Below are 25,783 nucleotides of genomic sequence, written 5' to 3'. Positions count from 1 at the left end.
CCCTTCCTCTCTTGGGAAAACAAACAAACAAAAAAGACTCAGAACACAGGAGAATGAGTTTAAACATTTATTTAAACAGAAACTCCAAACCACTACACCCTTTAACCTTTCAAAAAAAAGACAACGACAAACTAGTTTTCAGCCAGAGTGTCAGAGCAGGCATAAGTTGTGTTCCACTATAACAACTCAGTAGCAATACTAGCAGGAGACCAACACATACGGAGCTAGCGCTGCAAGAAGGGAAGAAGTAAAGAGGGTTTAAACTGCTCAAAGGCACTTCTGCCCACTTGCCCTTCCGTTTTCAGCCCAAGATGAAGGTGCTGGCTTTAAACTGCTTTTTTGGTTGCATAGCTGGCTGGTGTGAAATCTGTGGTCTGTAACAGGCACAACCTGGATAGCGTGAATCCTCTAAGGCACATATGAGATTGCGGAGCACAGGGCATCCTCTGTCAGGGACCCCAATCCTCCACTAGATCCAAGGGGAATCCAGTCTGTGCACCTAGCTTCCCAACTGCAGAGCATTGAGAAATGAGGATAGCAGTGCACTGCAGGAGAGCGACTCCCATCAGCTTGGTGCTTGCTTATTGGACGTGGCTCAGGCTCAACTCTTCGCTCCTCAAAGGCACTGCCGCACCGTGACCAACTCAATCATTTCCAACCACACCACTCTCAAGCTGGGACCCTAACCTGAGAACTGGCTCCAACGCACATGGGGGAAAGGAGAGCAGAGTCACAAGGGCAACCAAGCGAAATGGCCACGCCAGGGTGCCTGACGCTCATCACCTTCCAGGAGGGCTGTCCTCCTAGCCTTCCTTCAGTAATGACGATGGGCACAGCAGTATGATCCTTGCCCTAGACACTGCACTGGAGAGACTGCACTCGGTTCAGCTCCAAGATACTAGCAATAGGCACCGAAGAAGTATTTAAGGAGCGTTAAGTTACAAGCAGAATGGTTTGGCATCCACCTCTGGAGACAAATGGGGAACGCTGGCTCCCCCGTAACACTCTCTCAAAAGAAGTCCAGGAGAGGTGATAGGATATCAAACTCCAATAAACCTAAGGCAATTCTAGTGACGTGACATGCCATGGATGGGGATGGGTTTAGGATTTAAACCTAATGAAATCACAGCCCCACTCTCACAGCAAAGGTGAGAGGGACTCAGGACTCCTTAGAGGCGTCACGTAAGGCAGGGGAAGCTAGCTGCTCCCAGGGATCCTACCAATCCCAAAAGCTTAGTTCAAAGTCAGTTTGCTAATAAATTTAAGGGGAATAAAAGTAACATCATTCTCTAATAGGAAATGAGGAAATCTTGAGCATCAGACCCATGCCTCTTCCCATATCCAATTTTCTTGGGAAAGCCTCTCACTTCTAGAAAGAAGGTGAATTCGGACAGAGACTTGATCATTCATGGTCATTAGGGAAGGCTGCATCCTGTGACCACGGCATTAATGACCTATTCTGGGTAGGAAACTGCATTCCAGGTTCATCAAAACACTGAGTGGAAAAGCACCGATGCTTCCCACACCCACACAGAGGGTGGGCACCAGGGGGTGAGCAGAACAGAAGCCAAGCAGGGAGCAGCTACAGGCTTATGCCAAGAAACCACAAGCTCTGGCACCCAAACCAAGTTGAACAGCTGGAGCAAGAAACCTGTGACTTAGTCTGAGGCGCAGATGCTTGTCATCTGTTTGGGAAGCAGGTGGTCTGAAACTGAGAACCAGAGATCCTATCTCAGACAGTCCCCGCTACTGCTATTGGAAACAATACCTGATTCACTCCTCTCGGTGCATTGCCTGGAAGTTGGAAAGCTCCAGGCACCCAGAATAAAGCCTTTAAACTCTGTCTGTACAGGCCACTGGACACAGCCATATGGCCAGAAGCTGTGCCTCGAGGCCAGGGACATGCTGTCTACCATTACCTCCCTAAAAAGAAGATCTCCACTGCCTCCAGAATGAGACACTCTCTGCTCCCTCTGCCCCTGAGCAGAGGGGAGCAGCCTCACCAGCTGGGCTTTACCATGTGGTAGGGAGAGGATCCTAGTCCTTCACCCCTCTGAAGTGAAGGTGGCGAGTCTTAAGGTTCAGCCAGCTTCAGTACAAAACATGTCTCCTCCTTTCATCTAGAGATGCAGTGATGAATACTAGGGTCCCAAAGGCAGCTCCCAAGAAGCAGTGAAACAATGAAAGGGCCACAAGCTGCTACTGGAGCCATCGCCGTAATGGGGCCGTTCTGCCTCACGCGCAGAATTGACAGATAAGGTACAAAAAGGAGCTGCTGCTGCTTCAATCACTGAGCTGGCCTAGAGCTCAGGGGCCCTTCCCCTCTCAAACTCACTCCTAGTTCATATCAAACGTACATGGGTGCTGCTCTGGAGCCTCCGGCCTCGCTCCTTGTCTGCGAGTGACCTGAAGCCAGGAAAGCCGCTCTCTGCATTCGGTTAGTGTGCTGTGAAGTTAGATGGATCCCAGTGGGCTCAGGAGACTAGAGGCTGGAGCGGCACGAGTCCGTTCCCAAGAGACACCAGGAATCTGAATCCAAGTCAGGTTTTGGATCCACTTCCATCTCCTCTTTGGCTGTCTGTGTTCCTTTGGAATGAACTTCCACCTGCCAAAACACACAGCAGTTATCCAAACAACTCTAGGACTAGCTGCAAAGAAGCTAGGACCCACACAAGGCACAGTTCCTATTCTCCACAGCCGTTTAGGACTCTCGGCAACATCTGGCTGCCCATCCCTTCTCACCAGGAGAAATAAAGGGGAATCCCAGGTCCCTCAAGGACTGGGCTGTCCTCACAGGAAACTGTCTTCTTGGCTTCATTCCTGTTGCTACTAGCAGAGTCTGCATCAGCAGCTCAAACAAGAGACAGGCACCGTGCTCAGTCCCCCCATTCTGCTCTAAGAGAGACATCTGTTAAGAGCTGCTTCCATCTGCGCAGCCTCCACAATCTACACAGGAGCCAGGATCAGTGTAGTGAGCCCTGAGCATGGATGTGCACCCAGGTGATGGGTCCTTACCTGCTGCATTCCCTCTGTCCCCCTGCAGAACCGCTGGAGTTGGGCACTCAGACGAACGGTTTCCTGCTGTAGCTTCTTCTGATCATCCAGACACTGTAAAACCAGGCCTCGGAGGTGTGTCACCTCCACTTGCAGAGCACTGCACATGCAGCCCGCAACAGGAGATGCAGCCTTCCCTCCACCACACGGCAAGGTTGGACTCAGGCAAGTAGGCTGCAGAGACATGGAGGGAAGTCAGGCCAGGTTTGAATGCAGGGCCAGGAGTTGTATATGCCACAAGAAGAAACCATGCACAGGAAGTGTCACCCCAGCTCGTTCCCCGACTTCCCAAACTTCCAGCAGCCAAGGTCAGCAAGCTACTAGTCATTATGTCTTCAGTACAAAGCCACTAACTTCCTCCTTTTTCTGGCAAAGCTGCTCCAGTCCTCCTATCACCGAAATCCATCTGGTTTACCCCCCTGTCCTTAAGCTTGGGATCTGTGCCTCCTCTTGGGACAGAAAACTCCTGGAATAAAGTAGCCTCACAGGTTGTCATTTCTCAGTGAATTTCTACATCAATTCTTCTTCTTATCTCACAGCAATTTCTGCTTGCTAAATTTCTATCTTCTGCTAGGCTTCTGGGCCCTAGGCTTCTCTTTTTTTTTCTCCCAATTGCATCAACCAAGTTTTTCCACAGAACTGATCTCATTATTTTCAATCTGACCAAGCCCCAGCTTTGTGTTCTAGATTCCTGTGAATTGTTCTCTTTGCAGCATCATCTCTGATTATCAACAGCCCTCTTTTCCTCATCCAGATGAATTAGGCGAATCCAATACCCTCTTTTCAGCTCTCCCCATAACTGAAACATTGCCATTTATGGTCCCCAAGAGCTTTTGGCCAAGCATTCATTTGGATAACATTACCCAGGGCTCCATTTTGGGCTTGTTTAATCCAACAGGTTCCTCAGAGGCCACTTTGAGTCCTTGAAGTTTCTGGTAAGGGAGAGTCTCCTTCTCAGGCTCTGAAGATGCCATGCTCAGAGGAAAGGGGCTGTCAGGCATGGGGATGAATTCAGCGTTCTCCAGCTCCTGGATACACAAAAGCAGCACTGTCAGGCCTGCCTGCTTTCCTGCAGCTGACTTCATCTCCTCAACCAATGCACCAACACCCTCTTGTGGTAAAAAAGGCAGCGAGGCCTAAAGGGCTCCCTGCACAGCACAGCTCCGAGAACCTTTCAGAGCACCCCTTAAAGGTGGAAGGGGCCACTTGCTTTTCCCCAGCCTAGATCCCCATTTTAAGGCATTTCTGAGACACCGCATTACCTTCCGCAGCCAGCCAGGGCACGAGCTGCTGTCAGCACTGTTGCCTCCCTTAGCTTCTGTGGTGCTGATCCAGCCCCCCAACTCACGATCTGCTTCCATTGTTCCCCGAAAGCCTCCACTGGGACTGGGGGTCTCTGCTTCTTGTTCATTATCCTCTTCCTCTCCTCCTCCAGTTGTGCAGCTCTGAGCCACTAGCAAACAAGAGTCAAAACTTTATACTTTAGCCGCCTCTGCTATTCCTGCTGCCAAACCCCAGCTGGAGCAGAGAAGATGCAGGAATTTGGGCTGTATGGCCACGGTGAGAGCACAGGCTAGTGGCATCTCCCTCAACAACTTATCTCCTAACACTCCCTGCAGGCCTCCCCAAAAGGACTTGTGGGCAGAAGTAGTCTTTGGCAGTTTCTTGGCCCCAGCCCTCCCACAGGTCCAAGAAACTGGACCCCATCTCTCCAGCAGCTGCCCCATAGCCTTCCCCTTCCCTTATCAGCTCCCTTCAATGAATTCCTCTCAGCTTTTCCTTGTCAAATTGAAGTTCCTCAACTACAAAGGCCTCTTTGCATCCATGTTCTTCCTCCAATGTTCCAGCTCTCTTCCTCAGCTTTAGGCCATCCTTTCCCATGCATGGCACCAATTAGATTTCCTCCCTTTGATCTCTTCTGTGAGGCCTTTCAGACACAGAGAAACCATGCTGCAGGACCAGACTGCACACACTCGAACTAAGCACTGAATGGACTTAAACCACAGCTCCCCAGGGCAGGTTACTCACCAGTACCAATGGACAGGCCACTGCTGTTGGATCGGATTGTTTTAGAGTTCAACACCTTTTCTGCAAGGAGAGAAGCACACTTTCAGCTGGAGTGCCACATGGAAAGAAAGACAACTCCTACAAAGGCACACAACAAAGCCAATGCAGGCCTAGAGCTCAGAGCAGCTTGCCACATTCCCCCACAGCAATCTGGCCTGTTCCCAGGCAGGATTTAGTCTAGGTCCTATCAAGAAACACATCATCATAACCAAGATCCCAAAATTTAATCTTAAACTTACACTTACCAACAATGATGATGGTGTGCCAGCCACGGCACGACAGGTCTGGAACGTGATGCAACGATCCAAATATTGGCCGAGGCCACGAGGTACAAATATCTGAGCCATGAGCTCTCTCTGTTGATGTCATTGCCAGACGCCCATTCCCGCCGTTACCCCAAGCAAAGATATGGTTGTCTGAGAAAAGAGAGATTCAGGATCCTCAATTCCCTCCCTCCCTCTTGGCCTGTAATTGCTACAAGGATCACAGCCTCTCTGCTGTAACTGCTGTCCCAAAGTATCTAATCTACCAGCTCCATTTTGCCAGTGGGAGAACAAACCAATAACGAATCTAACAGGCAGTCACCAAGCCAGCACTCTGCAGCCCTAGGGACAGCAAATTCTTGGTGCTGCACTGGGACCACTAACAGGGCCAGACAGCCCCAGTTGAGGAGGATTTCTTTAATTCAGTGCAGCACTGCAGGGGTGGTCTAGGAAATGATCAGTGGGAGCCAGTTAACCACCCTGCAGATCTAGTTCAAAGGAACCCATCACAACTTTGCAAAGACCCACTCACCGTCAGTAGCAGCTATGGTGAATTCATCTCCACATGAAACCCTGATCACCTGCTTACCCCCCAAGGGGCCTCCCAGCAGGTTAATTCCCAGGTGCTTCTTATAGTCCCCAACACCAAGCTGTCCGCACTTGTTGGAGCCGAAGGTCAGCAGGCGGCCTCGCTCTGAGAGGAGGAACGAGGAGACAGTCACAGCGAGGGCCCAACTCTGGAAGCAGCCATGCATGCAGAGAACTAGCAGCAATAGCCCATAACCAGGAAGGACTCTGCTGAGAAGCCAGCCAGGCTGTGAGGGGACAGTACCGGCCAAGAGGAATGGCTTCAGCCTGGAAACACCTCCCCAGTTCCTTTTCCTGTTGCTCCCCTTTTCTGACGCTGGGAGCTGGGACTCCTCACAGCCCTCTGACTGGTGTCACTTGGGCAAAGCCTAACTCTGTCATAAACGATTCCTCCACTATCCCAGAGCATGATTCTTCCCCAAACGTGTTTTTGTCTGTTTGGTTTTGGGGTTTTTCTCCCCTTTAAAAAAAAGGAAGGCTTGCCCAGAAGCTGATGTTACTGCTTCAGCTGGCCAGGAGGCAACACTGCTGAGTAACAGGAATCCTGGGTTCCTGGAGTAGGCATGACCCCTGCTACCAAGAGCACAACCCTCAATGTCAAGGGCCAGGCTGAAAGGGCAAAGCTGATGTAAAGTAATCCAGCAACCAGTATTCACTTCTTAATACATAGGGCTCACCATCAATGGAAGCTGTGTGTGTCTTCCCTGGAGAAATGGTACGGATCTTGTAGAAGGACAGCTGCTTGGCCAAAGTAAGGGAAGTGGCGTATGGCACCTCACAGTACGTCTGAGAAAAGACATGTGGGTAAGCACAGACTGAAAAAACCACACATCCATCAGCTAAGACCTACTCAAGCAGGTCTTGGCAGACCACAACATTAACCTAGACAGTCCCAACATGGGTATGGTAAAGAACTGCCAGAATCTATGTCACTGACTAAGTCACCCTGGAGCAGCTCGCTATCTGTTTCACTACTTCAGATCTGACATAAGCCCACAGGGCAGACAGGAAACTGAGGAACAAATTGCCTCTTCCCACAATCCCAGTATCCGTTGTCTTGGATTGGAACTAACAATTGGCACAAAGCTAATGAATGCTTTGTCACTGTCACAGGACCTCCATTTCCCCATATATTACTGACTGCTGGGAGCTGGAGCCAGGGACCCAAATGCACTCACGTCATGGTTGATTATCCCTGATGTGCACTGATTCAGGCCCAGCTTGTTGAACTCGTTGAGTCCACATGCCAACACTTTGCCTGTCTGGGTGAGCAGGAAAGTTCCATCACAGCCACAATGAACGGACACAATGTTTAAGGTCTTCGGAACATCCACCTATGGGGAAGAAATATAGCCCAAGAAAATCAAAATCCCAACACCTACTACACAGGAGCTGGCACATGGAAAACATATGGGTTAGAGCAGATGTTCAGCTAGTCTGGGCACTGACAATACCCAAGGCAGTTATTTTGAATGAAGGTGCAAGACTATCATAAAGTCTATAGCATACCAAAACTCCAGTCACAATGCAGAAATTCAGAGCATTCTAGACCTTGTGTGCAGACACCAGTGAGCCAGCACAGGAACCAGAAACGTAGTGCACAGGCATCCTGGCCAGCTGGGGTCTACAAGCAGCAGACCCAGTTAGCCAAGCAGGGCTGGGCCTGTGCTGTGTGGGTGTGATACTGTGTGATCACAGGTATTGGCTTCCAGGCACATCCTTGTTGGCTTCTAACCCCCAATGGGTTAAATTACCTCAATTACCCCTAGCACCGTATTTCAAGAGAGTTTTACTTTCAACTCATCTTTAACTCATTATGTCAAATTCAAAGACTCCCAGTTGTTTGCATTGCTGCGAGTTTCCTCTACAGACCTGAGGTATGCAATTTGGTATTTCCTACTATGATTTCTACAACATTGAGTTTGGCATTTCCAGTTCCAGCTTGGAGATCAGAGCAATGAAGCTCTAAGTCATGATGCTGGCTGGTTTGGCAGTGGCATATCCCTCTGCCATGATCTCTATGGACAAATGAAGCAAAATAAAGTGAAGTGAAAACCCTTGCAAACTCTATGATACCTGAGAACAAACACCTGAGCCTCAGACAGTTAATATTTCCAAACAGCAAGTAATTTGGATTTATGCCCACGCAGATTTTGAGAAGAAGTAGTCACAGCCCTACCTTCTGAGGGGTGTAGTGATCTTCTTCTGAATCCAAGCCCAAGCGCCCTGCATCAGTGAAAACACTGCAGTTAGAAACGGCCTCACAGGGTGCCCAACCCTAAGAAATGGTATTGTCTCTCCATAGTCCCAAAGGAATCTCCCTGCAGAACTAGAAACCTGCTCCCCTACATGCATCATTGCCTGCTAATCCTCAAGGTACTTCAACCCCACTCACAGAACAACTGCCCTACCCACAAGGAAGCCAAGCAGCACCCTAGAGCTTCCCAGAGTAAAGTCCCAAGGGCTCAGTCCCCAATTTCCCATTCTTACAAGGAAAGAAAGCCCCAAAGAGACAATGTTCTTTGCATTTCACACCTGCTCCAAGCCGTTTTCTGGAGCAGGCATGCCCCAGTGCCTTTAGGTTCCAGGGAGACTCTACCTACCATACTCTCCACAGCCCCATGTGTAAACTTCTCTGTTCCTGGTCAGCACTGCCACATGGTTATCTCCACACGAGACCTGCTCCACAGGGTTGGTAAGAAAGAAATCCAGCTGCAGGGGCTCAAGCACTTCAGAGCCATAAGCCTTGTCAACGCCAATGCACCCATAATAGTCCGAGCCAAAGGCATACATCTGGCCCTCATCTGAAGGACACAAGGGAAGCTCGGTCAGCACACAGAGCTTGTATTAGGCTGCATATTAACCTCTTAGGACTCGGCCAGAGCAACCTCTTTTCTGTAATCATCCTCCTTGTTAGTGCAGAATAATATCATCAGGAGAATATGGAATCTTTTCTTGTTCACATTAAGATGGATGATCTTACACCACAACCCACAGCTATTTCAGGCCACCTGTGTCAAAAAAATCTTGGGTTGAACCTGCCACTTTCTTTAACAGAAACCCACAAATTGATCCTGTGGCTCCCTAAGTCACTCCTCCAGCACACTGAGCATCTGTGCTTATCTCTTGTCTCTGTTTTTCCAGCACTGGAAAAATAAGCTGGAAACTACCTTGTTGAGAATTATGTTTTCATGGGTAAAGGGGGATTCAAATTCTTCCCTAACAAACAACACCACGGTTAACACATCTTTAAAAGTATGAGCAGGGTTAGAACTAGACAGCTACCAGGTGTCAAGCTTTCTGAATTAAATAGCAAATCTCAGATACACATCTTTTATCATTGGGTGACTCTTTCCCCACACAGTCCAAAAAGAGTTTCAAACACATTTACATTCTTGACTTCAGGCTCCTCTGCCTTTGATACGGGCATGTAGGGAGGCAACACATGCACTGGTAAGAGCAGGGACTCCGCACAGCCACAGGCAGCTGTGCTCAACACCCAGCTTCATCACCAAAAAGGAGCACATTCTTAGCACAACACCCAGCCTTCTTGGGAGTCACTATCTTCCTCTGTATAATAATGTTGATCTACTACCTCCACTACTGCACCTACTATCCTCAAAACTGAGGGGTGAGTAACATACGGGACTTTCTCCTTTGTGCACAGAACTGCTCTGCTAATCTTATTGTGAAGACAAAACATCTCCACAGCACAGCAGGGTGAGGGCATGGTGGCCCTCTTCCAGCTCTCACCTGTGATGCACACTGTGAAATCATCTCCACAGGAGACCTGCCGAATGGCTTTTCCCTGAAGCTTCTCAACATGCTTTGGCTGCCGGTAGGAGGCTCTGTCTCCATGTCCCAGCTGCCCGTGCAACTTGGTGCCCCCCTGCATATTCTGCAAGACAGAAACATCTGGTAAGGTTATGTATCCACAACTCCAGAGATGGTGCCAATAATTACAGCAGCTCGAATGAACAACAGAAGACAGCAAAGAGCAAGAGAAAGTGTGTTAGCTACCTTAGGGAAGAGACTGCTATCTGCTATGTGGCATAACAGCAGGTAACATTCTAAATGGCAGCACAGGCTTTCAGGCAGTTATGCACTAACAAGGAGTGATCCAGTCTCAGGCCACCAGCTGGTGAGGAATCACCACTCCTTTCTCATCTGCCAGGCTACAGAACCCGCTCCCTGCTGCAGGACTGACATTCACCCTCTAGCTTTTTGACCAACTTTTCCAAATCCTAATGGCTGCAAAGAAACCCATAACATGAAACAAATGTCACTGAAGTGGCCAGACCTAACAATTCCACAGGAAAAACAAAACAACTCTGAGTAGTGTTGAAGCTAAAACTAAAATATTAATAGCCACCGGAAAGTTTTCAGTGGCCATTCTTGCAGGAACACCCAGCAAATGACTTCAAGTTGCTCTCCTCCGGTTTGGATCTCCTTCCTCTCTCACCCACGTACCAGTATTTTCTAATCTGTCTTAACAGGTTCTCTATCATCAATACAAAAGCCCGTGGAAGCGTGGAGATGCAGAAGACCTCTATGTCACTGACCATCTAAGCCCAAGAAGACTGGATTCAATTGTTTTAAATGCATTATATGCCAACATTTTTTATTCACTTTAAACTATTACAGAATTTCCACTCATCATAAAAAGCAGAGTTGTTTAGTATATTTCTAGTTTCATCCACAAGTTGCCTCACAGATGACATCTGTATTACAATGAGGTCACTCATCCCACCCATTCTGATCTCAGAAAACCTTCCTCAAATATACACAAGCCAACAGAGCATCACAAAGCCTCCAGTGCATTTCTAGTAGTCAGGAAGGGGAAGAAGAGATGTTTGACTAGGTGTCTGGGCTTACAAGTCCACCACCTACAACCCTCAAGTGCACAGCAGGTCTCCAATACACTTCCTGTCATGATGGAAAACTTCTCCCAAAAACACACTTGGCCTGGGAGACTTGGGTCACCAGCAAAACAGATGGCCTCACAGTGTCCACTGCAATCAGATTTCTCCTTTTCCAAGCTGCTTGCCCATCTGATTCTACCAGGTTCATGAATGGTCAGCAGTGGATCTGGACTCTCCTCTCCCACCCTTACCCCCTTCCTGCAGTTTCTCTCACTTACCACCCAGGTGTAGAGCTCCTTCTCCACTGTCACCACAGCAAAGTGAGTGTTACCAGCACACACCTGGCGTGCACTGCAACCACTTTTGATGGCATCCAGCTTCTGGGGGGTGGACTTCCCGCCCCCCCAAACATACACCTCACTAGTGCGTGAAGTCACCACTGCAATGGGAGCCTCATTCATGGTACTTGACCTGCACAAGACCCCCCCCCCCAAAACATACATGCTTTTAATAAAGAGTTTGCATTCACTGTCATCACTCATTTTCCTACTGTTGTCTCTCAGCTTCCCCTTCACAACCATTCATGGTTTTTATTTTCACAAACTATTCTCTTCATTGAGTGGTTGTGAGGCCTCAACTGCTATGAACACTCAAGATCAAACCTGTCTCAGAGCAACAGAGAAAGTAGCCTCCAGAAAGCATTTTAAAAAGCCTACAATCCAATTTTATGTCATTTAAAAAGACCAGGCTTTCACTGAATAGCCAGGGAGCTGTTCTCATTTGCGAAAAATGAAAGCCTTGCAAACCGTCATGAAATCTTGCTCAAAATACAGAAGCATCCAGAAGCTTCTAACTTCCCTCTCTCGTCTTTATTTAAATTACAGGCTTCCATCTGAGGGCAAAAATATAACTCTTTGATGCAGGTAAGAATCAATTCACAAGCAGACTGCAAAATGGAAGTTGTAATCAAAGCAAACTGTTTGCAAGCAACCCATGAACTGGAACAACTTCACATGAAGTGCTCAGATAGTACTTACAAGTTTATGAGGAAGAAAAGGTCAATTTCCATCTAACAAATCAACAGAAAAACAGCTATACATGTCACGGAAGCTATCTGCTTCACAGAGCAACCCTGCTTACAGGCTTGCTGGGGACTGTGGAGAACCGCATCATATATCCAGTTTTATGATAGATATTTGTATTCATTTAACATTCAATATTCAGACAGTCATATTTTTCCTGCTCAAGGGAATCTGTGTGAAAGGAGTGACCTACATTACATCCTCAGATATGTAGGCTGTAAAGACTATATCCTCAGTAGGACAGATTAGAGCTGTATGGGACCTGCCGAGGTAAGGCTCCAGCCATACATAAAAGCAGGATATAAAAGGCAGAGTAAAACTTGGGACAATAACCATGTAATGACTATGTCAAATTCCCAGCATTTAGGGATCTTCCAAACTATACTATTCCATTAAAGTTGTCACAGACTAACACACTCAGCAAAGTTCCTCTCTGGAGAGCTGTTCTCTCCAGACCTCCTTTCAAACACATGCCCAAATAATTACCTTGGTCGCTTATTTGGCCCATTAAGCAGTGTGACTTTCTCTTCCATCTCCCTGCCAAAGAAGAAAAAGCATCTTAGGAAACAGTAACATTGCCCAAAGCAATTTACTGACAAGCAGCACACACAGACTGCTTTCCTTTCCAATAAAGTGCTGCTCCCTCTTGGAGGAAATGTGGCATCTGTTTACCAGCTCACAGCAATACACAGTAAGTAGGGCAGAAGTAATGTACCATATAGCTAACAAACTTCCAAGAGAGCTGAGGACAACAAACTACATATATACCAGAATGTGGCCAACCAATACCCATATTGCAAAAGAATGATCTTAAATGACTAAATATTATCAGGATTCGGGCTTTTACCAGTGCATACAGCAAGACAAAACTCAATTTGCTGACCACCTTGGTATAAAGGACTAAGTCTGCTGTCCCCAAAGCAACCAATGCGGGATCCAAACAGTCCAGAATTACGGTCCACCTTTCATAAAAGAGTGTGTGCAGGCTGATGGTCAAACGAAGCTAAAATGGGCCACTTTCAATGCAACTCTCTAAAGAAGAGAGAGGCAACAAAGGGAGAACGCAAGGGTCCTTATATTGCATGACATGTATTTTGAAAGGCCTTTTCCAATGACCATAGGAGGATCTCTGTGACCCTTCGTTCACAGACATCTAAAGAGCAGGAACCAGCATTCTTCAAAGGAGCCTCAGAAAGGGATGCCTCAAGGTTCTCAATACAAAAGCTTCCAAGACGAAGGATGCAGAGACCAAGAGAACATAGGGATTGATCAGAAGACAAGACAGCAAGAATGTGCTTCTCTCCTAAAGACGATGAAGTGTACTTCAACAACTGCCTCACGTCAGGCCAAATTAACTTAAGGACTTTGCTGCAAAAGCATAAACGCCACTAGTCTGCACAAACCCTCCTGTTCTGACACCTCTCCAGGTTTCAGGCAAGACCATTTGATTACCTCCTGCGTTTGCTGAGAAGGGGATGTTCAAGCAACTCATCTGCAGTGGGTCTCTTCTCTGGATCCTGAAAGAAGCGAACAGCAAGTCATTCTCTGGGAAATGCTCATCATCTACAACAAAATCTTGGGCCAGAAGACCTCATTCAAGCCTGCACGGACCTCTTTCCCTGAATCCCTTCAAAAGGGAAAGGAACTAATTCAAATATTTGGAATGAATAGAGATAAATGCCAGGGATGTGCAGGAGGGACTACCACACTCTGAAGGTATCAATACGATGTTTGCTTTCAAGAAATTAATTCCCTACAGCAAGCCAGAGTCATGGTCAGAAAGTCAGAACCTTAAGAGACTGTACTGAGATGATGCTCCCACCTCTGCAGCACTGCATTAGAAAATAATTGCTTCTGCCAGCCCATTAAATAATTGTCATCGGAGTAAACCCAGCACCCCTCCAGAGCTTGCAGGACTGCATGGCATCTTGAGACAAAGCTTTCAGAGGACCAGAGGAAGCCCAGCCTTAGTGATGCCTCAGGCCTCACAGAAGTTACGCTGCATCAACAGCCCTCATGCTGAAACAGGCCTGTCATTCCCCTTCACCCCTGAATTCAATGGCTTAGGAAGCTGGGAAGAAGTGTCTGAAAATTAAAAAAGTACTTTGCCAACCTGATCAAGGCAGGAATTCACCATCTGGATCAGCTCCCTGGAGTAGACAGTGGAATCAACTTCCATGGCACGATTTCCCTGCACGATCTTCACACAAAGGTTCAGGGGATTCTAGGCAGAAACCAGAAACCAGCTGTAATGGAGCTGAACTGGATAATGTGTCCAATGGGGAGAGATGCTACAGGCCACCACTATTTTCTTCCTCTTTCTCTGATTGGGACACATCCTTCTTCTTCCCTCCCTAGTAGGTTCTGCAGAAACATAATAATAATTCCTGCAGAAATGCTACCTCTGATAGCTAGGACTCGGTGGCAACATCCAGCTTTTCACCAAATTCCCTAACAGTGGAGGGAGGATAGGTTTCTCTCTGCATGGAATCTCCTATGCAGCATATTGCCATTGAAATGCTGCACAGCAGCAAAGTTACTAGGGACCTGGTAGCCATGAAGAAAGGAAGTCAGGAAAGGATGGTATTTTCACATGGGCTCTTTAAGGGTCACAAAATCTTGCACCATGGCAGCTAACAGCTTTTCCCATCTCATGGCACAAGCTGGCAAATCCCATATGCCAACCAGCAACACTCCCTTTCACCCTCTCCATGCCAGCTTGACCACACTTCTCTTGCACCTAAACTTTGAGAAAGGGTACCAGGATTAAATCCTATGAAATCCAAAGGCTAGAATTTTTCCCCACAGAATGCTGCACAGAAAATCCACAACTGAAAAAAACCAAAAAGACTACACAATCACAAACTTCCTCCTTGTAGAGAAAAGGATGTTTCATTCACAATCATGATACAAATTAGCACAGTTTGTATTCTGCATCTGGTAAACCCAGGGCTGCAGACAAGGGTGGGTTTGGCAGAAGCCAGAGAGGCACCTGCAGTGCAGGGTAAGGGAAATCATGCAGACGTTTTCTCTGGCTATAGTTGGCACTCCCAGGCCACTCTTTTCTTGATCAGCAAATTTAAACAACAATGAAAGAAAAACATGAGTTAAGAAAGCTATGAGCCAAGTGTGAATCTCAGGGTGATAAAAAAATAGGATTACTCAGTCCATCCTGGTTTGCAGACTTACAGTAGCATCAAAGGTCCTCTTCAGAGTAAGCAGCTCAAAGATGACACAACCCACAGCCCAAATATCTGATTTGAAGTTGTACTTCACACCCTGGCAGAGTTCTGGGGACATGTAATATGGAGTTCCCACCAGCTAGAAAAAAATAACATTTAAAAATCAGAAATGATCCAGCAGCCTTCAACTTCAGCAGCTCTGTATCCATCATGTTCACACAGGCCCATGAGCATCAGAGCTAGACACAGCTCTGAGACAGCACTGAAGTGACACAGCTGACACACCCCACCAACGTGCTAGAGGGATGGGAACAAGCACATTTCTTCCCTTCTCGTCCACAAGCCTGTGCCTGCATCTTACAAGCTCCTAGACACCTCTCTGCTCAGATCCTGATGTGGTATATACTTCTCAATAGAGTAGTAGTCATGAGAACGCAGCAAGGACTTGCCCCTCTCTTAAATATACTACATTTAGAGGTAATCAGGGGCTTATGTACTGACCAGGCATATGGAAACCCGCATAAGAGGTTGAGGGAAAAGGGATCTAGCAAAGCTTCCAAACACAGATGCCAGCCCATGGCTATGGAGCCACTCCATCTGATCACAAGGTACTGCCAGGACAAAGGCTACTCTGTCTCCAACGAAAGAGGGGTTACTTTTGGGTCAGTAAGTAGAAAGCTGGCATGAGTCCACCTGAAAGGCTTTCACTTCAGAAGCGGGCTTTCCTGAACAATTGGTTTAAAACAAACACCCACCACCACACACAAAATCCCAAACCCCAGCATTTAAATACAGAAGCCCTCCCAGGTACAACAGAAATAGTGGCATAGCTCAGTCACAACGAGGAGACACAGAACATCATAAAAGGTGTAAGAATGAAGCTTCCAGATGAATGGAGCTCATTCCCTAGCAAGGAACTAGACAGTGAAATAAAATGAAAAAGAATTTAGAAGAAGGGGAAATATCTATAGCTGCTCTCTTTTCAACTCTCTCAGCAAAGCTCCAAGGACTACAAAGCTTGCCTTTCATTAGGGTCTGCTAGTACACTAGATACTTAACAGGCACATTCAGAATCTGCCATCTCCCTTCATTTCCCGTTACAAAGCACGACAGCTAGAGGCACGCGAGTCCTAGCCACGGGCAGGTTTAGAAGCCCACCTTGTTGATATGGAGAACTAGGACACCGCATCTCAACCTTTTTTGAGCAAAGGACAACATAAGCTTTCTGTAAGAAAGACACAGACATATTTTCTGTATCTTCCTCGGGAAATGGGAGAAAGAACGATAAATTAAGAAATCAGCATTTAGTAAGCAAGATGTAAACATTTTAAAAAAATCGTAATTTGACTGTTACAATTACAGATACTGACAATAACATGTTTTGCACTCATTTCACAAAAAATTACTTCCAGACTGCCACTGGTCATTAGATCACAAATGGAGCAACCTGCCCAGAGCACAGCCAGCATATGGAGAATGAAATACAGTTGAAGGTACATAGTTCAAAGTTTTTCAGAAGTGAAAAAGCAAAAAAAGCTTGCAGGTGTAGATGAACACAGACAGGCAAAAACAAACCTGGAAATTCATGGCACAGACTGCACTTGCTCTGAAAGCCAGACGGCCATGAAAAATGTGATGAAACAGAAGTGGTTTTGCTGCAGCCCAGCTTGGTGAGGGCTTTATGCAGTAGCCTTGAGTTCCCACTTACTATGCAACTGCACAATAGTGCTCATGTTCTGGAAGGAGGTCGGCAAGTATTTAACTACACACCCTAACAGAACACCAATAGCTTGCATTAAATCTAATAACACAGCCTGGTAAGGGGAAGTGCAAACTGGCTTGCATCCCAAACTGTAATAAAGGCCTTTAGCAGGCAGGAGCTCCAAACAACGTCTCCCTTTCCAAGCCTAGTGCTCACCACAGAAATTAATGGAGCTGGGAAATCCAAGCCGAGCCTTTCAGGTGCCTGCAACACAGCTTACCCTGTGTCATAACTCTGGCTGCGAAACTGCTTTCCGGAAGGGTCTGGAACAAAGCCAAGCTTGACAGCCTTCTGGTAGAATTAATCTCTCCTACAAAGCTTTGCCTCCCTCCAAGAACATTACCAATAAACCATACACCTGGTTACCATAAGAAGCACAAGTGCCTTTCTTGCTTCTTTGTAATTCCATTCAGAGCCTGAGTATTAAAGGGATAGGAGACATATCTATGGCACGGTGCAATGTCAGGCAAGCACATCCAAGCCATCTTAGATCCAGCTGAGGCAAGATGCCCCTGTTAGCACAGCAGCATGACCAAATTAATTTAACTTGGTAAGCTGGGCTTAACTAGCCCAGAGGGAGAGCGCTGTACTGATGTGACTATACTGCTGTCTCTGTACGTTCGGATATCATCTCCTCTATGTTACATAGATTCACCTTTGGAAGTACCATGCCTAGGTACCAGGGAAAGAAGTGCTCTCTAGCACAGCTATACTGGCTCTGGCACAATTCCATGCCCACACTGGCACTTATCTTTAGTCTATTTCTGCTTTGCAGAGAGACAGACCTCCAAAAGGTAACCCGGGAGTAAGGATAACTGCAGGCTGCAACACAACAGCAAATATGCCAATGTTAGTGAGAAAAATTGAGGGAATGTTGAGGGAAATTGATGGGAGATGGAAAGGGAAACAACAGAAAACAAGCAGCAAGAATGTACAGCATCCCTGGTCTTCTGCAAGGCATGCAGAGATGAAAGAAAAACGCACCTGAGTTTGCACACAAAGAAGGCAGATACTCACAGTCTCAGCCATAGAGTACTCAGAGTTCAGCTTCTTTGCCAACCCGTAGTCTCCCAATTTAATCAGGTTTGCCTTGGTTAGAAAGATATTTAATGTCTTTATATCTCTGAAAGGTGAAAAAGAAATGCAGACACTCAAATATATTTCTGGATTTCAGTTTTCCACACACTCCCCCCAAAAATGAGGTACTTGCTACTCTGCCAGCACACTCTCACACACACACACACACACAGAGCTGTCCAAAGGCAATTTCACCCCAAGTACTGGGGCAGTACCTGCAGTTATCCATGTTTTATCACATCCCCACACAAACACAACACAGTCTAAAAAGCTCAGGCTCCAGACACCTATGCAAAGGCCACAGATCAAAGATAGTTCTTTCACCCCTCTCAGTCTCTTCTCATATGAAGGTCATTGAGCAGGTCTTATTTTTCCTGGTTTTATAAAAAGACCCAAGGCAGGAGTTGCTGAGCTTAGTAAAAACATAAATGTATGCATGAATATGTATGTATGCAAACATAAACACAGACACAGAGGTTGTGAAACAGATGCCACTCTAGAACTTAAGCATAACATCCCTCTACCTTACACCTCAAGAACAACTCTTTATAACATGATGTACTAGGCTCAGAAGATCAAAAGGCTGATGGCCACAAAAACGCTGAATTCCAAAACTCGTTGAAAACACTTTCTCCCAGAGAGAATAATTTATATGTAGTTTCACAGATCAGTATAAGAGGCTGCAAATACAGAGAGGAAGCCCCCACAGTATGATATGCTTCCCATGGCCAATACTTCAGGACACCCCCTTTTCCTAACGTACCATCAACAACTTCCCAGTGTAGATCAGGACAACATCAAGTAAAGCAGCACTTTGCATTCATCCACTTGGGGCATCGCAAAGTCCTGGGTCACTCTGACAATGTCTGCAGCAGAAGGAAATCACTGCAAACATTTAAATAACTGTTGAATCCATTACTATGGAAGGATTTGGGGCTACACATGTTCCTAGACTGCGAACCCTGCTGCAAAGGTGGGCAACAGAGGTGGTAAGCAGGAAATCACTGCAAAGCAGGAGAGACATGACATCTGCTTTAGGTCAAAAACTTAGGTACTACTTTGTTGAGTAAAGGGTACCAACCCTTCATGAGCAAGGCTTGCCAATTACCAGAGATTTAGAATGGCAGCAACCGGATACTATCCCACAGAAAACATCCTCACCCAGCTATGCTCATTAGTTAGAGAAGGATGTTGTGCAGCACACAATCCAACCATGCTGGAAACAGAGTGTGCGGTACTCCCCAGAACATCACAGCCTCCTTGAAATACACATAAACCATGAAATTTACCCCTCCCAAACAGAAAAAGGCAACAAAAAGGGTAATTAGCTACTCATTAAAATCTCAGAGTCAATGTCAAAATTACCAGTACCAGCTAACAGGCTATATTACTTCCTTAAATAACAGGCCAAAGAAATGAGATTCAGCCAAATGCAGGACAAATCTTTGCATGGGTTATATTACAGCAATGCACCAATGCAAAGTCTTCATCACTGTTAGCCTCCAGGAATTACAGAAGGGTGTACATGTTGGTTTGAAGCTACTGTGGAGTGGGTAGGAAGTACCTTTGGCCTGTGGTAACTGCTCTTCCTACCCGCTTTAGCAAATACAATTTATATGCTATGGCAATAAAGGGCAAATTTACTTCCTTCCTACATGGATTAACTCTTTGTTCACAAAGCTGCAGCGTCAAAGACAGCAATTCCATTTTCATATACAAAATTTCTCGCACATTTATCACAAGACTGTTTCTAGCCCAATTCTTTACAGAAGTGATACTTAACATCTAGGCAGTCCAGCTATGTTTTGGAGAGAAGCTCAGTGCTTGCTTTAGGCACAGAAGCAAAGGCTACTCAAAGGAGTTCTGCGCTCACATCCATGAACCACATTGGTTACCTCAGCTTTACCGCATGCCACACATACCTGTGAAGAATTCCTGCTCGATGAATGCAGCTCACAGCTGATGCAATTTGAAAGAGATACCAAACCACCATCTGCAAAGGTAGGAATAAAAGCCTTATGTGAGGCTCAAAACCTCCCCCCCAAAACCCCATATGTCCCTGTCACACAGAGACATAGCAAGAGGGCCTGACCATACCATTTAGACACTCTTTCAGGAGTATGAAAATTTAGAATTTCCTGTTTTGGAAATCTCTGAAAAGATATTCCAAAAGGTAGATTGTTCTAGTGCTGTTCATAGTGTCTGTCCTGACAAGTGTCACAGAATTCAATGAATGAAAAGACTTAGGAATGACAGCTAATGATCACCTGGGAAAGACCTACAGTTGGGCTCTCTAGAATGTGAATTATGATCATTTAATAGTCACCATGAGCCAGAAGGCTTTAAAAGTCATTATATAAGATAAATAAGTGTAATCATTAACCACCTCAGCATGAGGTGGAAACAGACAACAGAAAGTAAGTTTAAAAAAAAATAAAGGAAATAAAGAAAAAGAAAAGGAACAAGAAAAAAAAAATCTACGGTGAGACAGATTCAAGGTAATTACTCAGAAAAGAACATACAAAATGGTTAAGAAGAGAGAGAAATTGAGTACCACCAGGAAGAAACACAGAAAGAGGTTTTAAAGTTAAGTGTTAGCCAAGATGATAAGGGGACCAAAGTCAGTTGAGCACTCTCTTTCATTATTCCTCCCTTGGAAGCTTACACTGCTTATAGACAACCAAAAAGGAAAATAACAAGTTTCTGACAGTCCGTAAATGCTTACAATATTCAACAGGAGAGGAAGGATGTCAGTCCCCAGATATACACAGAAATTCCCCACAGGCACTACGTAAAAAAATGTTGTATAAATACTCAGATAACCAGACAGATCCTCAGAACATTAGGCCAGCCCCGTTGCTCCCTCAAACCAGACCAAATTACCTCTTCTTCAAATAACTTGTCTTTCTGCCGCAGAATCTTATCGTAGAGGTTCCCTCCTGTAATTATAAGTGAGTGAGAAAGACAGAGAGGTTCATCTTAGTTAATAGCAGCAGTTACTCTGCTCAGGTACTACTGGGAATACTTGAATCCCCTAAGAGAGCTGATGAATCACTACAGCTCTCCCTGAGCACTCTTCACTTAAACTGGTCAGGCAGTCACAAAATTACATTCTTTTTCCATCTAACAACTTCACTGGCATATCTAAGCTTAAGCAGAGATGATTCTTTTTTAACACCACCAATTGATACTCTCTGAAAAGTGAATCAGTAAGATAGGCTAACAGTCCCTACTTTTTTACCTGTAAGTGCTTCTTGGGACATGTAAACATTTATAACCTGTACACCAAATCATGTGAGATTGTCCTGCTCAGCATTACATATAAATAAATAATACATTTAAAAAAAGAGAAAGAAAGCAATTATAAGTTCAGAGTAGTCCCTGAAATCACAAGTTACTACCTTTTCCCACTTACTGCCCAGTTCTGACCTGCCTCTCTCCTTCACCTGCCCTGCCAAATACATCGATGCAGAATTCACAAAGCGTTGACAACAGCAGCACCACCAACAGAGGCCTGACATCAGCAGACTCTTCAAGGCACCTCACAATTTCACGACGGTAGACTGAAAATCAAGGAGAGCTAAAAGAAATGATGCTGACGGCTGCGGGCAGTGACACCCTGTCAGATTAGCATCCTACCAGTAAATCTGAAATCTCTGATCACATCCTGTTGCTATTCCATTTCCCAGTTATCATATATTTTTTCCTAATAGTAATGGAACATCAGGCCCTTTCCCATCCTCACGGGTACAGTGCAAGACAGCTTTCTGCTGTATGATCTCCATGGGCCTGTCAAGTTGTAGATGTCCAGCGCAGGTCGCAATGGCTCCTTTGCATCCTTGAGGGACTTATTTCAGATGTTAGGAAGATTTTTCTGATATCCTAATTAAGATTCCCTTCACTTAATTTCTTCTCATTCAGCCCTGCTATAACCTCTCAACATTTCTTTTTTCTGCCTTATGTTCACATTTGCAAATTATCTACAAATCACTCTTCACTTTCACAATTTAACCAAAGTATTCGCTTCCGCCTCTTCTTAGGAACCTCCTTCCTAGCGATTCAGGCTATGCAGGCTTTTAGTAACTGCTGTTCCCCATCTCTGATTTTTTGCCATCTTTTTTGCAGCTTTTCTGAACTGAAGAGCAGCATGACAGGTACTACATCGCCAAAATCCTACACAAGGAGACAAATTAGCTCGACTCAGACAACCAATACCTCTATGCACACATACTAAAAACAAATTACTTTCTTCTTTGTTTCATCTTATCACATCTAACCTTCTGACATTCTATTCTCTCTTCAACAAATATATTTTATAGGATACTTCTTCCCAAATCTATTTCAGATGTATTCACTGATGCTATCCCATGATAAATCCAAGTCTTAAGGTACCATGATACACATACAGAACTAGAGGCAAATAAATCAACAACTTGGCTTCCTCCCCTGTAAATTGGGGACAATATTTACTCAAATTTGAAAGTCTTTCCTAGATGTCCAGAAGATAGGTGCCAGTTAAACAGAAAAAACTTTGGATTCTGAGGAGTGTCTGATAGCATCTAGTCCAGCCTTACTTTTAAAATTACTCACAAATTATCTTGGACTTGTACACTCTAAAAAAAAAAAGCCACAGAAACAACTATTAACACATTGGCAAAAACCAATATCCATAAGTCTAAACGAGATTCCCTTTTTCTCATGCCCCTAGTTCTGTACTGCTCAGACATATTCAGGCAATGCAGGCTATATACTCATCTCTTGCTTATTGTCCCAATCTAAAATAAACAAGTTTGAAGACGTTAATAAACATGTACAGACATCAGTACTATGCAGCTTCTCTCTATGTCCTCCAGTGAATTTATAATGGCCCCAAGCATGCAGTCTTTTTGGGGCAGCTAAATAACTCACACAGAGTACGCCTAAAATAAATGGTGCATCAAAGAGCTAACATTCCCCTACCCTTGCACTGGACTCCACCCTGCATAAGAACAAAAAGCAGAGAAGCAAAACCAGTTTTGGCCAACCTGTCAACCAGGGTGTTTGACACACTTCAAAAATACTTTGCACAACTCTGTTGTCCTCCCCAACCTGCTCCAGTGAAAGCAATCTGTCTAAGATGATAACAACATGATGATAGCCTTTTCCACCAAAAAAGATTCTGCTGATGGGCTGAGGCTTAACATAACCCCCAAACACACACAGGCTACCTAGCCAGGGGAGCTGTCCCACTCATCCAAATAGAAACCATATTGCAGTCCTAGGTAGGTATTCTGTTCTAGCAGTGTTAGCTGTATATTACCTCCTCTTCCAGCTGTCTAAGAGCATCCGCAACTCAGACCCTCATATCGAATCCATCTACCTCTCCATCCCAGCTGGGACTGTTTCCCCTGCAAACTCCAAACAATACCATCTGACCTACTCTTGGATGGAATTTTGAAGTTTTCTCCACCACCAGAAGGATCGGATTTTTTTTTTTTTAAATAGTAAACATAGAATATGATAGCACAAGGCAGGAAAAAGTCCTGATGGCAGTGTGCCAGTAGTTTTTTATGCTTTGATTTATAATTGCCAAAAGAAGAGGTCTATTTAAGAGACGCTACTGAAAAACAGCCCCACTCTGTACTGGCTGAGAGGCCTGATATCCTCATGGTCTTTTCCCACTGTCCTCCTAAAAGAAGACAGCAAGGCGCATTAGAAGTGTACATTACCAATAACCCACTTCTTCCACTGCACCAGCTACTCAGAAGACTTGAGAAATCATTTACCACCTGAACTGCCTGCACTAACTACTGGCCTTCTTTCTTTGGCACCTGAGACACAAATCAATCAGAAGGGTTCTCAATCTCTTCTTCAGGAGAATTCCCCTCTGCTCCTCTGCTCCCCAGAGGACACCCCAGGAATGCTCCCTGGAGGTTCTGCAGGAAGGTGACTCAGCAACGTGGCAGCCGCCTGCTTGTAAATGGGAGTAGGGATCTCACCATTACAGTACTCCAGCTCAATCAGCAGCGTGGTGTTATCCATGAAGTGATTGTAGTATGCGATGATGTTCTCATGCTGCAACAGGGCAAGGATAACGATTTCGTTCAAAGCATCACGACGCTCCTTTTCTGACAGCCGGGTCAAGTCCACCTCCTTCCACACTACAAGTGAGTCATCCTGAAACACAAAAACATCTTTTAATTAAAAACACACTACTATGAAGAGAACAGTATGTGCCTTTATAGCAGGAAATTAAAATTTCAGGGAAGGTAAAAGAACTGTCCTGTTTCTTACAGATTTCAGACAAAGATTCTTCACAACAGTAAGTTTTGAGGTTTTCTGTTTGTCGCTAGGAATAGTGATGGCCTGAAGCCATCTTTCTAGCTGACCAAAGCACTTGCTTTGAAAAAAATTAAAAAAAAAAACCAACACAAAACCCATACTACAAGATTTCCAGGGAAAGACAGAGGGTTTGTTTTGTTTCAATAAAGACTAAACATACTCTGTTTCAATAAAGGGACAACAGTGTATTTCCAATCCCATAACTCTAGGATATTGTACAAGACCATAAGCCATTACAAATACCTGGGCATTCCTAAAAAAAAAATTAAAAAAAAAAAATCAAGGAAATGAGAACAAATTTAGTTCACCCTTGTTAGGCCCACCCATGCTGTCAGACACGCTATGAGTGATCTGTTAAGTGAACAGCATTCACTTAGAACTGTTCGAGCCATGACGCCTCAGGGTGGCCTTCCCCCAGAAAAAACTGAAGAACTTCCCTTGGAAACCAAGTCAAGCGCTTTCTTTGACAGCCACTAAAAAGCACAGCTACGATTGAACTGGATGGGATTAAATGACTTGGGAGCAACGGGAGGACTGGCTTTTCAGCCAGTTTCCCCCGATTATGCTGCAATGCTGATCACGCGAGAGAGTTACCTGTATGAGATGCCCCCATGTCCTCTGTGACTGGAATAAAACATAGAAAAATGAGGAATCTATTAGCGTCAGAAGAGTCTCCACGTCTCCCAACGGAACTTCAGGGGACCGAGAGACTGGCAGCACTCGAATGTGCCAAAACCCAAACCCTGCACCCCTCAACACCGAGGGCCGAAGTCGTGGCTTGGCACCTGGGCTGCTCCCGCCAGGGGCTGCCACCCGGAGGGCTGCTGCCACCCAGGGGGCCGTCACTCACCCCGGGGCGCAAGCCCCGCGGCGGCTCTTCGGGCGCCGGGGCCTCCAAGCACCCAGCCTCCGGAAACCGCCCCGCTCGCCCTGACAGCGGCCCCCGGCCCTCCCCGGAGCAGCCCCCGGGGCCCCCTCCTTGGGGGGAGGAGGAGGGAGAGCGGCCCCTCTCCCGCTGCCCGGCCGGCCCACCCTGCCGCCGCCGCCGGGGCAGCCTACCTCGGTGCGGCGGTAGAGGGTGGCCTCGCCGAAGGCGCCGCGGCCCAGGGTGCGGATGGGGATGTAGTGCAGCTCCTCCTGCTCGCCGGGCAGGCTGCCGCCGCCGCGGGAGCCGCCCCTGCCCGAGGACTCGCTGCCGAAGTCGGAGCTGATGGAGTCGCAGTGCCGCTCGTACTCGCCCAGCGACATGGCGGCGGCGCGGCCCCCCTGCGGCCCGGCTCTCCCTCAGCGCGGCCCCGCGAGCCCGACGGGCTCCATGTTGGCTCCCGCCGACAACCCGGAACCGCTTCCTGCCGCCGCCGCGACGACCTCCCCGCTCCCGCCTCCCGACGGGGCCCTCCCCGCCGCCGCCTCCCCAGAATCAGAGTCTTAAAAAGTGCTGTGTGCAGTACGTGTGATGTGTGTGGTGCTCGTCCCTACAGCTGGCCTGAGGAGATCATCCCCACTGTGAATTAAATGCAGATTG

General features: G+C 46.3%; 1 protein-coding gene across 3 annotated transcripts; it reads right to left on the bottom strand.

Annotated features, from left to right (window-relative positions):
• Positions 1–54: 54 nt before the first annotated feature.
• NEK9 (NIMA related kinase 9) lies at positions 55–25,506 on the bottom strand. 3 transcript variants are annotated; one of them, XM_059819395.1, is made up of 23 exons: positions 25,318–25,506; positions 24,853–24,882; positions 23,916–24,093; positions 20,821–20,876; positions 19,860–19,930; positions 17,878–17,983; positions 15,106–15,237; positions 14,030–14,140; positions 13,369–13,433; positions 12,403–12,453; positions 11,113–11,305; positions 9,726–9,870; positions 8,576–8,776; positions 8,152–8,198; positions 7,151–7,306; positions 6,650–6,758; positions 5,917–6,078; positions 5,367–5,537; positions 5,083–5,142; positions 4,317–4,507; positions 3,918–4,082; positions 3,016–3,228; positions 55–2,605 (listed from the first exon to the last, which is right to left on the bottom strand). In XM_059819395.1, the coding sequence occupies exons 1-23, from the start codon at positions 25,504–25,506 to the stop codon at positions 2,483–2,485; spliced, it is 2,925 nt and encodes a 974-aa protein (XP_059675378.1). In that variant the 3' UTR covers positions 55–2,482. The 3 variants fall into 3 exon arrangements, with proteins under 3 accessions (XP_059675378.1, XP_059675380.1, XP_059675381.1); XM_059819397.1 differs by lacking the exon at positions 24,853–24,882; XM_059819398.1 differs by lacking the exons at positions 24,853–24,882; positions 25,318–25,506 and having other exon boundaries at positions 5,974–6,078; positions 23,916–23,998.
• Positions 25,507–25,783: the final 277 nt, after the last annotated feature.

The sequence above is a fragment of the Gavia stellata genome, chromosome 7 (assembly GCF_030936135.1).
Source record: "Gavia stellata isolate bGavSte3 chromosome 7, bGavSte3.hap2, whole genome shotgun sequence".
Taxonomy (NCBI): Eukaryota; Metazoa; Chordata; class Aves; order Gaviiformes; family Gaviidae; genus Gavia; species Gavia stellata.
The sequence above is the reverse complement of the archived record's forward strand: the minus strand, read 5'-3'. Positions and strand labels throughout refer to the sequence as shown.